Genomic DNA, 14,386 nt, shown 5'->3' on the forward strand with positions numbered 1-14,386 from the left:
TTAGTGGAGACGGGGTTTCACCATGTTGGCCAGGATGGTCTCGATCTCTTGACCTCGTGATCCACCCGCCTCGGCCTCCCAAAGTGCTGGGATTACAGGCTTGAGCCACCGCGCCCGGCGAGTAAATTATTTTTAAAAGAGTACCTCAATTTTTCATACAAATCAAAAATAAACTGATCTTAGACTGACGTCTACAATTGTGATTCTCAAAGGCATTTTGAACACATCTAAAAAAAAAAAAAGTACTCTTGTTTTTCCCCCAGCGGTGTCCTCTCCACTCTGCTTGTTTAGTTCTGCATACATAATTGGGGAGATCTTTATGAATGCATAGCTTAACTTAGCCTTGAGTAAGCTTTGGCGTATGCCAGAAGGATCTCTCCATCCCTTTTCCAGTCCTAAAGACTGTGTTCTTTCATCTTTACCTGGGGTGACTGAACCAAAGCACAGTGGAAGTTAGCAGAGCTCTCAGATCTGGCCCATCAGTCAGCCTTACTCACAAATTATTTCTGTTCTTTCTGAAGATAATGCACTTTTGAGTTCTTGATGTGTTTTTATTAAATGCATACAAGGCTTCCATTAGTGACACAGTTCCCTCTTCTCAAGCCCCAGTTTTCTCACTTTAATATTAATTCATGTTATAAACATTATTTCCTAAAGTTTAGGGTATATTATTTTAATCATGTTTGACATGTGTTTTGTTTTTCCAGAGGCCTAGATTATTCTAATCCTTGGCATTCTAGCTATGTGCAGGCAAGAAATCAAATATTATCTAATTTGTACATTGTTCATCCAACTATGAAAACGCTACTGGACCTTGGTTATACAACATTTGATGGTATAATTTTGTTGGACTTCACAGGAATTAGGTAAAATCCTGTACTTACTAATTAAATTTAAAATTTGAATGTCTCTTTGCTTGACTTTATATTTTTGACTATATAATTTTAAAAACTGATTCCTAATCTTCAACACTTTTCTCTAAATTTTAGAATATAAAAAATGTATCTTGGCCAGGCATGGTGGCTTATGCCTGTAATTGCAGCACTTTGGGAGGCCAAGATGGGTGGATCATGAGGTCAGGAGATCAAGACCATCCTGGCTAACACAGTGAAACCGCATCTCTACTAAAAATGCAGAAAATTAGGCTGGGTGCAGTGGCTCATGCCTGTAATCCCAGCACTTTGGGTGGCAGAGGTGGGTGGATCCCCTGAGGTTGAGAGTTCGAGATCAGCCTGACCAATATGGAGACACCCCGTTTCTACTAAAAATATAAAATTAGCCAGGCATGGTGGTACATACTTCTAATCCCAGCTATTCGGAAGGCTAAGGCAGGAGAACTGCTTGAACCCAGGAGGCGGAGGTTGAAGTGAACTGAGATTGCAACAGAATGAAACTCTGTCTCAAAGAAAAAAAAAATTAGCTGGATGTGGTGGTGCGCGCCTGTAGTCCCAGCTACTTGGGAGGCTGAAGCAGGAGAATCACTTGAACCTGGGAGGCAGAGGTTGCAGTGAGCTGAGATGGCACCACTGCACTTCAGCCTGGGGGACAGAGTGAGACTCTGCCTCAAAACAAACAAAGAAACAAAACAAAACAAAACAAAAACACCAATATGGCTTACTTGTTTCAACAATTGTGTTTTTGTTTTTGTTTTTGTTTTTTTCCCTGAGATTGAGTGTTGCTCTGTAACCCAGGCTGGAGTTTGGTGGTGCAATCTTGGCTCATTCAACCTACGCCTCCCAGGTTCCAGCAATTCTTATGCCTCAGCCTCCCAAGTTGCTGGGATTGTAGGTGCACACCAACTCGCCCAGCTAATTTTTGTATTTTTAGTAGAGACAGGGTTTCACCGTGTTAGCCAGGCTGGTCTTGAACTCCTGACCTCATGATCCACCTGCCTCAACCTCCCAAAGTGTTGGGATTACAGGCATGAGACACCTCGCCTGGCCCAACAAATGTTTTTTAAGACTAATATGTATCATTTGCTTCAAATCATATTTCTTTTTCTCATAAATAGAGCTAAAGGTCCAATTGATTGTGAATCACTGAAAACTGATCTATCAATAGAAGCTAGAAAAGCAGAAGAGAAGATAATGAATACATGGTATCCAAAGGTTATAAACATCTTTACCAAGAAGGAGGCACTAGAAGGTATTAAACCTGAAAAGTTGGATGCATTTTATAGCTGTGTTTCCACACTTATGTCAAATCAGGTAAATACATTTTACATATATTCAATGATAATGTTATTAAAATTAGTTCAGTATTTTAAATTAAAATTCTGTGTAAACATAGTGCTAAGTAATTATTTTGAAATAGAGTATTTCTACTGTAATTTTATTTAAATAATTTTAGCAGAAAAATACTGAGTTTCTGAAACTAAAATGAAAGAAGTCTAGAAGTATATGCCAGTATTAGGAATGATTACTTGGCTCATGCCTAAAGGATATGTAAGTTAATTATAGCTTTATTGTAGTATGTTAACAAAAAACTATTCTAGTAATGTATTTTTGAATTTATTAGATTCCAAATTGATTGATTTTCATTTTGTTCTCAGTAAAATATTGGTTTAAAATGTTATTGATCATTGTGTAAGAGGAATCCAGTGGAAACAATTTTAAAAATCATTAATAATCTTTAAATGACAAATAGAGAATTTTTAATTTTATGAAATTATATTTATGACCTCCTCAAATTTTAACTATTGTGGACATACAATTCTAGAAAAATAGTTTTGAAGAAAAACTTTCCCTTTTGGTAAAGACTTCCAGTAATTCCATGACTTTTGTCTTGCATGTTTAAAAGGAGAATATACATATTTAATATCTAGTATGTAACGCTGTAAGTAATATACATGGTTTCCTTTCTACCTTTATCCTCTTAAGAGGACTGTGATTATTAATAAAAGTAAAGAGATGAGGAATGTCTTGAAGATCATGTAGATCCATGTTTGTCTGCTGGGCTAACTTCCCAGCAGTTGGTTCTCTATAAGAAAGCATTATTCATACTTTAGAAGCTCGTTGTGCACATTTCTCAGTTCCGGTGGCTTTACCTTCACCTAGTAGTGTGCTGGAGATATGGCTCTCCAGAAAAGAAGATCACCCTGAGGCTGGGTGCAGTGGCTCACACCTATAATACCAGCACTTTGGGAGGCCCAGGCAGGTGGATCATTTGAGCTCATGAGTTCAAGACCAGCCTGGCCAACATGGCAAACCTCCTCTCTACTGAAAATACAAAAATTAGCCAGGCGTGGTGGCATACACCTACAATCCCTGCCACTCAGGAGGCTGAGGCATGAGAATAATTTGAGACTGGGAGGCAGAGGTTGTGCTGCATTCCAGCCTGGGCAAGAGAATGAGACTCTGTCTCAACATAAAAACAAACAAGAGAAAAAGAAAATTACCCTGACTTGTAGTGTTTGCTGATTTCTGTGGTGTAAATTTTCCCACTGTGGTAAATTTCAAGCTTCTAAGAGTTTAGCAACTGACTCACAAAATTCTTGAATATTTAACAATTTGCTCTTGAGACAATAGCATTCCACTCTACCTCACTCCATGTGCATGTCCCCCATTACACCCTTACCTCCAGCTGTCAGGCCTCCCCTCCCCTCAGCTTTTACCATGTTCTTTGATCTTCTGGAACATTTTCTGTGCCAGGGACAGAATTAATAACGAATGTGAAAAATTCTACATGCCTATAATCCCAGCACTTTGGGAGGCCAAGGCAGGCAGATTACCTGAGGTCGGGAGTTCGAGATGAGTCTGACCAACATGGAGAAACCCTGTCTCTACTAAAAATACAAAATTAGCTGAGTGTGGTGGTGCACGCCTGTAATCCCAGCTACTCGGAAGGCTGAGGCAGAAGAATTGCTTGAACTTGGGAGGCGGAGGTTGCAGTGAGCTGAGATCATGCCATTACACTCCAGCCTGGGCAACAAGAATGAAACTCTGTCTCAAAAAAAAAAGAATGTGAAAAATTCTGAGTTGCCATTTTAAGATTGTTGATATTCTATTTAAAAATTAAGGCTTGGCTTGATATGGTAGCTCATGCCTATTATCTCGGCACTTTGGGAGGCTGAGGTGGGAGGATCGCTTGATCCTAGGAGCTCAAGACAAGCCTGGCTAACAAAGTGAGACAGTGTCTCAGGAAAAAAAAGTGAAAAGGCCGGGTGCGGTGGCTCACGCCTATAATCCTAGCACTTTGGGAGGCCGAGGCGGGTGGATCACGAGGTCAAGAGATCGAGACCATCCTGGTCAACAAGGTGAAACCTCGTCTCTACTAAAAAAATACAAAAAATTAGCTGGGCATGATGGTGCGTGCCTGTAGTCCCAGCTACTCGGGAGGCTGAGGCAGGAGAATTGCTTGAACCCAGGAGGCAGAGGTTGCGGTGAGCTGAGATCGTGCCATTGCACTCCAGTCTGGGCAACAACAGCGAAACTCCGTCTCAAAAAAAAAAAAAAAAAAAAAAAAAAAAAAAAAAAAAAAAAAAAGAAAAAGAAAAAAAAGTGAAAAATGAGCCAGGCATGGTAGCTCATGCCTATGGTCCCAGCTACTCAAGAAGCTGAGGCGGGTGGATTGCTTGAGCCCAGGATCCCAGGAGCTCGAGGCTGCTGTGAACTACGATTGTGCCACTGCCATTCTAGCCTGGTCTTAAAAAACAAAAACAAAAACAAAACTAGGGTTTGCATATAATGTTCTATTTATTGTTTTGTTTGTTGATGTATGTTCTCACTTATCTGTGGGAGCTAAAAATTAAAACAGTTGAAATCATGGAGATAAAGAGTAGAAGGGTGGTTACCAGGGGCTGCGGAAGGTGGTGGGAGAGGTGGGGGGTAAGTGCAGATATTTAATGGATACAATAAAAAATTAGAAAGAATGAATAAGCTGAGTGTGGTGGCACATGCCTGTAATCCCAGCACTGTGGGAGGTGGAATCGGGCGGGTCACTTGAGCTCAGGAGTTTGAGACCAGCTATGAGCAACATGGCAAAACCCTGTCTCTACAAAAATTAGCCAGACGTGGTGGCACGTGCAGGTAGTTCCAGCTATTCGGGAGGCTGAGGTGGGAGGATGGCTTGAGCCCAAGAGGCAGAGGTTGCAATGAGTCAAGGTCTTGCCACTGCATTCCAACCTGGGCAACCCTGCCTCAAAAAAAAAAGAAAAGAAAAAACAATGAATGAAACAGACTTAGTGCTTGCTAGCACAACTGGGTAACTACAGCAAAACATAATTTGATCATCCCTTTAAAAATAACCAAAAGAGTATAATTAGATTGTTTGTAACACAAGGGATAAATACTTGAAGTGATGGATACCCCATTTACCCTTACGTAACTAATAAACATTACATTCCTGTGTCAGAATATCTCATGTAACCCATAAATATATACACCTACTGTGTACCCACAAATACTAAAAATTAAAAAGAACATATCATGCTGATTAGCTGGGTATGATGCCATGTACTGTAGTCCCAGCTACTCAGGAGGCTGAGGCAGAAAGATTGCCTGAGTCCAGGAGTTCAAGGTTACAGTGAGCTGTGATGGTACCACTGCACTACAGTCTGGGCAACAGAGTGAGACACTGACTTAAAATAAAAACAAAAATGGCTGGGCGTAGTGGCTCACGTCTGTAATCCAAGCACTTTGTAGGTCAAGGCAGGCGGATCACCTGAGGTTGGGAGTTCAAGACCAGCCTGACCAACATGGTGAAACCCCGTCTTTAAAAAATACAAAAAACAAAAACCATGTGTGTGTGTGTGTGTGTGTGTGTGTGTGTGTGTACACACATGTATATAGTATGCTGAATGAAGATAATTTTCAAGACTAAATGGATTGAGAGGATGTTTTAATTATAGACAATTATAATCAGATATAGGCAATTATAATCAGTTTACTGATTTCAGTTAAAGGTTGAATTTGTACTCTCTAAAGTAATAGCAATTTATGTCATGCAGCTAAAGGATTTCTTAAGGAAAACTATAGAAGAATTTGTAAAACTCTTTGACCCAAAAGATCAACAAAGGCTGCCAATATTTAAGATGGAATTGACATTTGATGATGACAAAATGGAATTTTATCCTACCTTTCAAGATTTGGAAGATATTGTTTTGAGTTTGGTAGAACGAATAGCTGAAGCTCTGCAGGTATTACATCTTTACCCAGTGAATTTTCTTATGTGGCTTTTTAAAAGAATTTTAAATTATTTGAGTTGAACCTCTATGAAGTATATATGTACATAAAATGTTATAACTCTTTTATTTTCTTCCCCCAATTATTTTAAATTAGAAATTGTTTTCTCTTTGAGAAAGTCTCTTGACTGGAGATGACATTTTTCTTCTTAGAACTTTTCTTGTAGCCATGAATTGATTTTTTTTTTTTTGGCCATGTCTCATCTCCTCTACTGAGTTGTGAGCTTCTTAAGAACAAGATCCAATTAATATTTGTTATTTCTAGAGTTTTCTGGTATAATTACTTTGACATTAGTCAATAAGTGTTTGTTGAATGATAGAAAACTAATGCAACTTGAGGTTTTCTTTGTTTTGTTTGAGACAGGGTCTCACAATGTTACCTAGGCTGACATGCAGTGGCTATTCACAGACATGATCATAGCACACTGCTGCCTGAAACTCCTGGGCTCAAGTGATCCTCTTGCCTCAGCCTGCCAAGTAGCTGGGACAATAGGCACGTGCTGCTGCACGTGGCCCAACTTATTTTATGTTAGACTACAAACTATACAATTTTAAATCATTGTTTTGTATCAATTATTTTTTCTTGGGCCATTGAAATCTGAAAAGAATGTTTTAAAATATTGTATAAGATCTACATATAGGCCAGGCGCAGTGGCTCACACCTGTAATCCTAGCACTTTGGGAGACAGAGGCATGTGGATTCCCTGAGCTCAGGAGTTCGAGACCAGCCTGGGCAAAATGGTGAAACCCTGTTGCCACTAAAATACAAAAAATGGGCTGAGCGTGTTGGCGTGTGCCTGTAGTCCCAGCTACTCAGGAGGCTGAAGCAGGAGAACTGTATGAATCTGGGAGGTGGAGGTTGCAGTGAGCTGAGGTTGCACCACTGCACTCCAGCCTGGGTGACAGAGCAAGACTCAAAAACAAACAAACAAAAAACCCCAGTATATATAGCTTAATTATACAGTTAGATATTTATTAAATTGTTACTTTTATTTGTGTTAGAATGTCCAAACAATCCCCTCTTGGCTATCAGGAACTTCAACACCAGTAAATCTTGACACAGCACTTCCTGAACACGTGTTACACTGGGCTGTTAATACACTGAAGGCAGCAGTGCATCGGAACTTAGAAGGTGCAAGAAAACATTATGAGACATACGGTATATATGACATATATAATATTATAATATTTTTCATCATTTTTTTGTGCTGGTGTTTAGTCAGGTATTTGTTTGTCTGGGGCTGCCATGAAAGAACAGGGAGAACTAGAAGTGAGCAGAGGCATGGCTTTCGGCAGAGTCAAAGATCAAACCCTATGTATTTTGTTGTCCAGTCCAAAGGGTGCATGTTAACTGGAGCAGGGTGATAAAGTCAAAGGCAGAAAGAAGAAATGTTGGAATAATTCAAGGGTAAAAGCAAGGAAATTTCTGAGAGTAGTTTTGAAGAGCCTGTAGCTCAATTTTATTGGTCTGTAGTCTTCTCAACTGTGTGTCAGGTCAGGATGTATAGTTGTTCTTTGACATTTCTGTTAACTAGCATTTTCGATTAATTGGTGTATCTGTACCCCTAAGTTATTTTTAAGAGCCTCAAATACTCTATTACCTTTGTTTTAAAATGTCTGTGTTTAACTTGGTTTGCTTTCATTCTACCCATTTTCTTAAAATATAGTAAACCATGCATGTTAATACTCCATTAATAATAATATTTAGGCTGGGTGTGATGGCTCACACCTGTAATCCCAACACTTTGGGAGGCCGATGCAGGTGGATCACCTGAGGTCAGGAATTTGTGACCAGTCTGGCCAACATGGTGAAACCCTGTCTCTACTAAAAATATAAAAATTGGCCAGGCATGGTGGCACATGCCTGTAATTCCAGCTACTTGGGAGGCTGAGGCAGGAGAATCACTTGAACCCAGGAGGTGGAGGTTGCAGTGAGCAGAGATCGAACCACTGCACTCCAGCCTGGGTGACAAGAGTGAAACTCCATCTCAAAATAATAATAATAATAATGACAGTTAATTGAGTAGGTTCCCCATTCCATGATCATATAAAAAAGTGTTTTACCCTTTAAAAAGGGTATTGTTGAGATTTTAATTAGATTATTAATTTTCAGTTGAAAAATATAATTGGCTCCTTGATGGGACAGCAGTTGAGAATATAGAGACTTTTCAGACAGAAGATCATACTTTTGATGAATATACAGAGGTAAGTGGTAATTCTGCTTTTATGAATGTGTTTTGAATTTTTTTGTAATAGTGGGATCTTTTCATTCTAAAAAGTAAATGCTTAAATAGAATTTCTCATTTAAAATATTTCAGTAAAACTCATTGGCTTACCTTGTAATTTCTTTAGTCATTCATTTACTCTTTTGTTAATTCAGCAAAAATTTCCTTATCCCATTCAGATACCTAGGAAGGTTTGGTGTTGCAAAAATAAATGATAGGGTGGGTGTGGTGGCTAATGCCTGTAATCCCAGCATTTTGAGAGAACGAGGCGGAAGGATTGCTTGAGCCCAGGAGTTTGGGCTCAGGCTGGACAACATCGTGAGAACCTGTCTCTACAAAAGTTTTTTTTTTTTTTTTTAAATTAGCCAGGTATTGTGGTCTCTTCTTACTCAGGAGGCTGAGGCAAGAAGAGGATCACTGGAGCCCAGGAGGTTTAGGCTGCAGTGAGCTATCATTGCATCACTGCACTGCAGCTGGGCAACAAAGCGAGACCTTGTCTCTAAAAAAAAAATATATGTATATATACACACACACATACATATATATATACACACACACACACACACACACACACACATATACATATATACATAAACACTGTCTTCAGGAGCTTATATTTGGTCTGGAAGTCTGACACAGAAATAACAACTATAATGTATTGATATAAGTACTGGAATAGAGATATGGACAAAGTGTTGTTTGTTTGCTTTGGAAAATTGGTGAAGGTATTATGCAAAAGTAAAATGTGAGTTAGGCTTTGAAGTAGATTTTATAGGCGGAGAAGGGAGGGGATATAGCATGAACCAAAGTGTTCAGAGAACGTACATGAATGGAAATAGTTAAAGAACAGGTATCAGGGACACAGAACAGGAAAGATTTAGAACATGATGAAATTGGAAATGCAAGTTGGAGCCACATGGGAAAATCCTGGGGTACCTTTGCTTAAGAGTTTGTGCTTTGTTCTAAAGATTTTTAACCATGGAAGTAATCTATTCGGATCTGAGTTTTAGATAATTCTAGGCCGGGTGTGGTGGCTCACACCTGTAATCGCATCACTTTGGGAGACCGAACTGGGTGGATCACCTGAGGTCAGGAGTTTGAGACCAGCCTGGCCAACACGGTGAAGCCCCATCTCTACTAAAGATACAAACTAGCTGGGCATGGTGGCACGTGCCTGTAATCTCAGTTCCTCAGGGGCTGAGGCAGGAGGATCACTTGAACCTGGGAGGTGGAGGTTGCAGCCAGCGGAGATTGTGTCACTGCACTCCAGTCTAGGCAACAGAGTGAGACTCTGTCTCAAAAAAAAAAAAAAAAGATAATTCTGGTAGCGATGGGGAAAAAGGCAATTGAAAGAGAAAAGATTCCTACCTCCTCAAGGGACCTTGTTCTATTGGTTAAAACTAGCCTTATGTTTCTTCATTTTCCTTCTATTGACTGTTTAGGTTTTTTAATGTGTACTTTTTGCATTTTAATTTTTCTAACATATTAAATTTTAAACATACAGAGTTTTTTGTTTGTGTGTTTTTTGAGACAGGGTCTCACTTTATTGCCCAGGCTGGAGTGCAGTGGCGTGATCATGGCTCATTATAGCCTTAACCTCCCGGGTCCTTCACTTCAGCCTCTCGAGTAGCTGGGACTATCTCAGCTCACTGTAACCCCTGCCTCCCAGGGTCAAGCGATTTTCCTGCCTCAGCCTCCTGAGTAGCTGGGATTATAGGCACCTGCTACCAGGAACAGCTAATTTTTTGTATTTTCACTAGAGATGGGGTTTCACCATGTTGGCCAGGCTTGTCTCAAACTCCTGACTTCCAGTAATCCACCCGCCTTGGCTTCTCAAAGTGTTGGGTGATCCTCCCATTTCAGCCTCCTGAGAAGCTGGGACTACAGGCACATGCCATAACACTCAGCTAATTCTTGTAATTTTTTTTGTAGCAATGGGGGTTTCACTATGTTGCTCAGGCTGATCTCAAACTCCTGGCTTCAAGCAATTCTTCTGTCTCAGTCTCCCAAAGTGCTGAGGGTTTACAGGCATGAGCCACCATGCCTGGCTTATACAGATTAATTTATAGGATACTTGTGATTTCTGTAAAAATAAAACAGGACAGGGGAATGATTAGAGGTATAGTTAAAAAAAATGTTGGTCATGATTTGCTAATTGTTGAAACTGGATCATGGGTACATTTTGCCTATTTTTGTATGTTTAAAATGTTCCATGAGAAAGTTTAATATAATTGTGAAATATAACATACAGAAAACTATGTAAAGTACATATGTATAGATTGATAGGTAATTATAACCTAGGTGGTAATAACCATGCAGCTTAAGAGTGAGAACTTTCTGAAATCATAGGGAGAAAAAAAAAAAAAAAAGCAAAAGAAAAACGAATGAGAACTTTCCAATACCCAGAAGCCACCGTGTGCCTCTCCCCAGTTACAACTTTCCTGTCTTTAGTGGTAACTATTATCCTGACATTTCCTGCTTTCCTTTATGGTTTTACCACCTATGTATGTATACTTAAATGATATAGTTTAGTTTTGTCCGTGGTATATAAAAGATATCATACTGTATATGTTCTTTTGTGTTTTTCTTCTTTCGTCATGGTAAAATTTATCCATATTCATCTTTTTTTCAGTGCCATAAGTTCTTTGTAGCCTTTATTTGTTTATTTGGTGTATTTCTTTTCTTTTTTTTTGAGGTAGAGTCTCACTCTGTCTCCCAGGCTGGAGTGCAGTGGCACAATCTCTGCTCAATGCAACCTCCACCCCTCAGGTTCAAGCGAGTCTCAGCCTCTCGAGTAGCTGGATTTATAGGCGTGATAGCAGGTGCCTATAATCCCAGCTACCCGAGAAGCTGAGACTCGCTTGAACCTGGGGGGTGGAGTGCCACCACACTTAGTTAATTTTTATATTTTTAGTAGAGACGGGGTTTCACGATGTTGGCCAGGCTGCTCTTGAACTCCTGACCTCAGGTAATCTACCCTCCTCAGCCTCCCAAAGTACTAGGATTGCAGGTGTGAGCCACTATGCCCAGCCTATTTGGTGTATGTCCAACCAAGAACAAGGCAGGCACTTAAGATAGTCTTTGAATTAATTGTTATCTTTCCCCTTGAACATTAAAAAATTTAAACCCAATTCACCACATCCTAGATACTCTAGAAAAAAGGGATAGCATTGAGAGAGTGTAACATGAAGGAAAGTTCTCCTGAAGGAAGAATAAAAGGAATAGGACATTTTGGTAGAGAGTAGAGATTGAGTGAGAAGGAAGGCAGATATAAACATTGAAGGTGGATTGTGAAATGAAGTCAAAGTTTGTCCAAAGTTGGTAAGTATGTTTCACTTTTACCAAGTACAACATAGCTTGTCAGATTTTCTTGATACTACTTTGTTTAATTTAAAAAAATTATCGCAGTGTTTGGGTGCTAAGAAGTTGACATACATTGCAAAATCTTGGATCTTGGTGATTGCAGAGCATAATATTTCTCTCTTCTTGGATCATTATCCTTATTTTTTATTTATTTATCTTTTTTTTTTTTTTAATCATTATTTTTAACAGGCAGGGTCTCACCTTGTCACCAATCCTGGAATGCAGGGTTAGGTCATAGCTTACTGCAGCCTCAAGCTCCTGGGCTCAAGTGATCCTCCCACCTCAGCTTCCTTTGAGCAGCTGGGATTATAGGCTCAAACCATCATTCCTGGCTTGGAGTATTTTGACAAAAACCAATAGGTTCCTTACATATATTTTTTTCCCTGAAGATTGAATTAGAATCCTTGACCATGTGGACATAAAGTGTGAAAAAAACTAGAAATTTAATGAGCTATCAGTAATGGCAAAAGCAAATATTTATCTGCTATGCAAGTTGACTCCGGGAATAGTTTTAAAAAATAATTATTGAGGGAAATTTTACCTTGTGATATGTTCAGATTTTGATACTGTGAATGGCATCGTATTATATATTTACTGGTAAATTGGCAAATACCTTAAGGAAAGAACAGGTGAAAAAAATATGTATGCAACTAACTGTGGCATTAAAAAAATTTAGTCACTTAGCAGAAAAGGATAAAGTGTATTTATATTATATAAATAAGAATTTCATAACGATACAATATTATTAAATCAGTGAACGTTCTAAGCATGTTTTTTTAATTTGAACACTGTTTTTCAAGTTTATAGAAAAATTTTTCAGTCTTGCCTCAGAAATAATGCTTTTGCCTCAGTGGATTCATTACCCTATGGTGCGTTTGGATTGTGAAGATTTGAAGACAGGCCTGACAAATAAAGCAAAAGCCTTTGCAAACATATTATTAAATGATATAGCTTCAAAATATAGAAAAGAAAATGAATGGTAAGTAGAATTAATTCCCAAGCTCAGAATTATATGGCTAAAAGAAATATTTTGCTAAAGTAATTTTTGTTTAAAAACAAAAGCTTAAAATATGTAAGCACTTACAACTTTTTCACCATAGCTGCCTTCTATAGAGGTGCCTTTGTAGTCCCATTGGGCTGAGTTCTTTTTGTCTGTTACTATTTTTAATGCAACCGAGGATTTTAAAGAAAAGAAGTGGAAATAAACCAGATTCAGGTACAGATTACATGATAATGATAAGATTATAGACTTTTGGTGATACTGGGCAGAACTATGATCATCCCTGACCCCAATATTTACTTATTGTATCACCTAGCTTATTTTTCTCATCTGTAAAATGGGGACACTAATACCTACTTTGCAGGTGACTATAAAACTGGATTCATAAATTAGTGGGCTGCCACCTGAGTGTGTCATGTAGATGTGTTTTGCTTGTTTCACACTGTGTTTTATTTTGTTTAAACACATTTTGGACTTGCTATTATTTTAAAATTAGGAGTACACACATACATGCATGTGCACACACACACTTTGGATTTCTTACTTTTCTTGAAAAAGTGGGAAGACCATGCCACATTAGGCCCGCTGTGATAAATGGAGCTAAGAAGCAACTTTCCTTGTTAGACAGGTAATATGTCCTGTGGTTTGTTCACCCAGTGCTCAACCAATCCATCATCCAATTTACTGAACTCATTTGTTATCTGCGGTTCCCCCCAAAAGCTTGTAACTTTTGTAAAGATTAAAACTAATGTATGTATAGCACCTAGCACACTGCCTGGCACATGGGTACTCCATAAATGTTAGCTATTATGTTTATTTTCCTGGAAGCGAAGTGAAAAAATTGTATGCTTTGGAATCAGAAAGACCTGAATTTGAATCCTGACTGCCATTACTAGTTCCATAAATCCGGGCAAGCTACTTAATTTTCTTGAGCTTCAGTTTCCTACTGTGCCAACTATGAGAAATAGTACTTTCCTTGCAGGACTAATGTTAGGGTCACAGATAACATTTGTAAAATATCTAGCACCTTGCTTGGCATAGAATAGGAGCCCAATAAATATCTTAAATCAAATAAGCAAATATATTACAGTCAGAAGTCAAGTTTATCAGGCATACTCTCTATATAAAAGTAGACTACACAAGAAGATATCAAAGAGGGTAAAGTATTAGAACCTTTCCCTTTCTCGAGAGTTGTAACCATTCTGATGAGTAAGAACAATGGCAATGCCACAGTTAGTAAAAAAAAAAAAAAAAAATTAAAAAAAAAAAAAAAAAAAAAAAAAAAATATGTTTAACAGAAGTTTTTTTGTATTTATTTTCATAGTATCTGTGATTTTTCTGGAAAATTCCATACTTCTCACAAAATAACTATCTTATTATAAACCTATGATATAAAAGCAACTGAAAATTTGTCCAGTTTCCTTCACCTAGTTTATTCTTTGATTCCATCCTGTTTAAATTCTATACTTTAGATAACATCAAAAGGAGGAAATGTGTGCCACAGATTAAGTACAGGTCACTGAAGAGCAATTTGCTTACTTCACAGTTTGGTTTAGCATCGCTTGGGCTGTCTTAATTTCATAATTTTGTTTGCCTCCTTTTCTTTTTTTTTTTTTT

At 38.4% G+C, this 14,386-nt stretch overlaps 1 protein-coding gene across 1 annotated transcript in view; it reads left to right on the top strand.

Annotated features, from left to right (window-relative positions):
• The window catches only part of DNAH12 (dynein axonemal heavy chain 12), a 247,904-nt gene that overhangs the window by 36,725 nt on the left and 196,793 nt on the right, over nucleotides 1–14,386 (top strand). The window contains exons 6-11 of the mRNA XM_037738118.1: nucleotides 708–866; nucleotides 2,012–2,207; nucleotides 5,948–6,136; nucleotides 7,184–7,340; nucleotides 8,295–8,386; nucleotides 12,570–12,748. Coding sequence (XP_037594046.1) covers nucleotides 708–866; nucleotides 2,012–2,207; nucleotides 5,948–6,136; nucleotides 7,184–7,340; nucleotides 8,295–8,386; nucleotides 12,570–12,748 — 972 coding nt within the window. The remainder of the gene's footprint in view (nucleotides 1–707; nucleotides 867–2,011; nucleotides 2,208–5,947; nucleotides 6,137–7,183; nucleotides 7,341–8,294; nucleotides 8,387–12,569; nucleotides 12,749–14,386) is intronic.

Source organism: Cebus imitator, unplaced genomic scaffold, assembly GCF_001604975.1.
Source record: "Cebus imitator isolate Cc_AM_T3 unplaced genomic scaffold, Cebus_imitator-1.0 Scaffold48, whole genome shotgun sequence".
NCBI lineage: Eukaryota > Metazoa > Chordata > Mammalia > Primates > Cebidae > Cebus > Cebus imitator.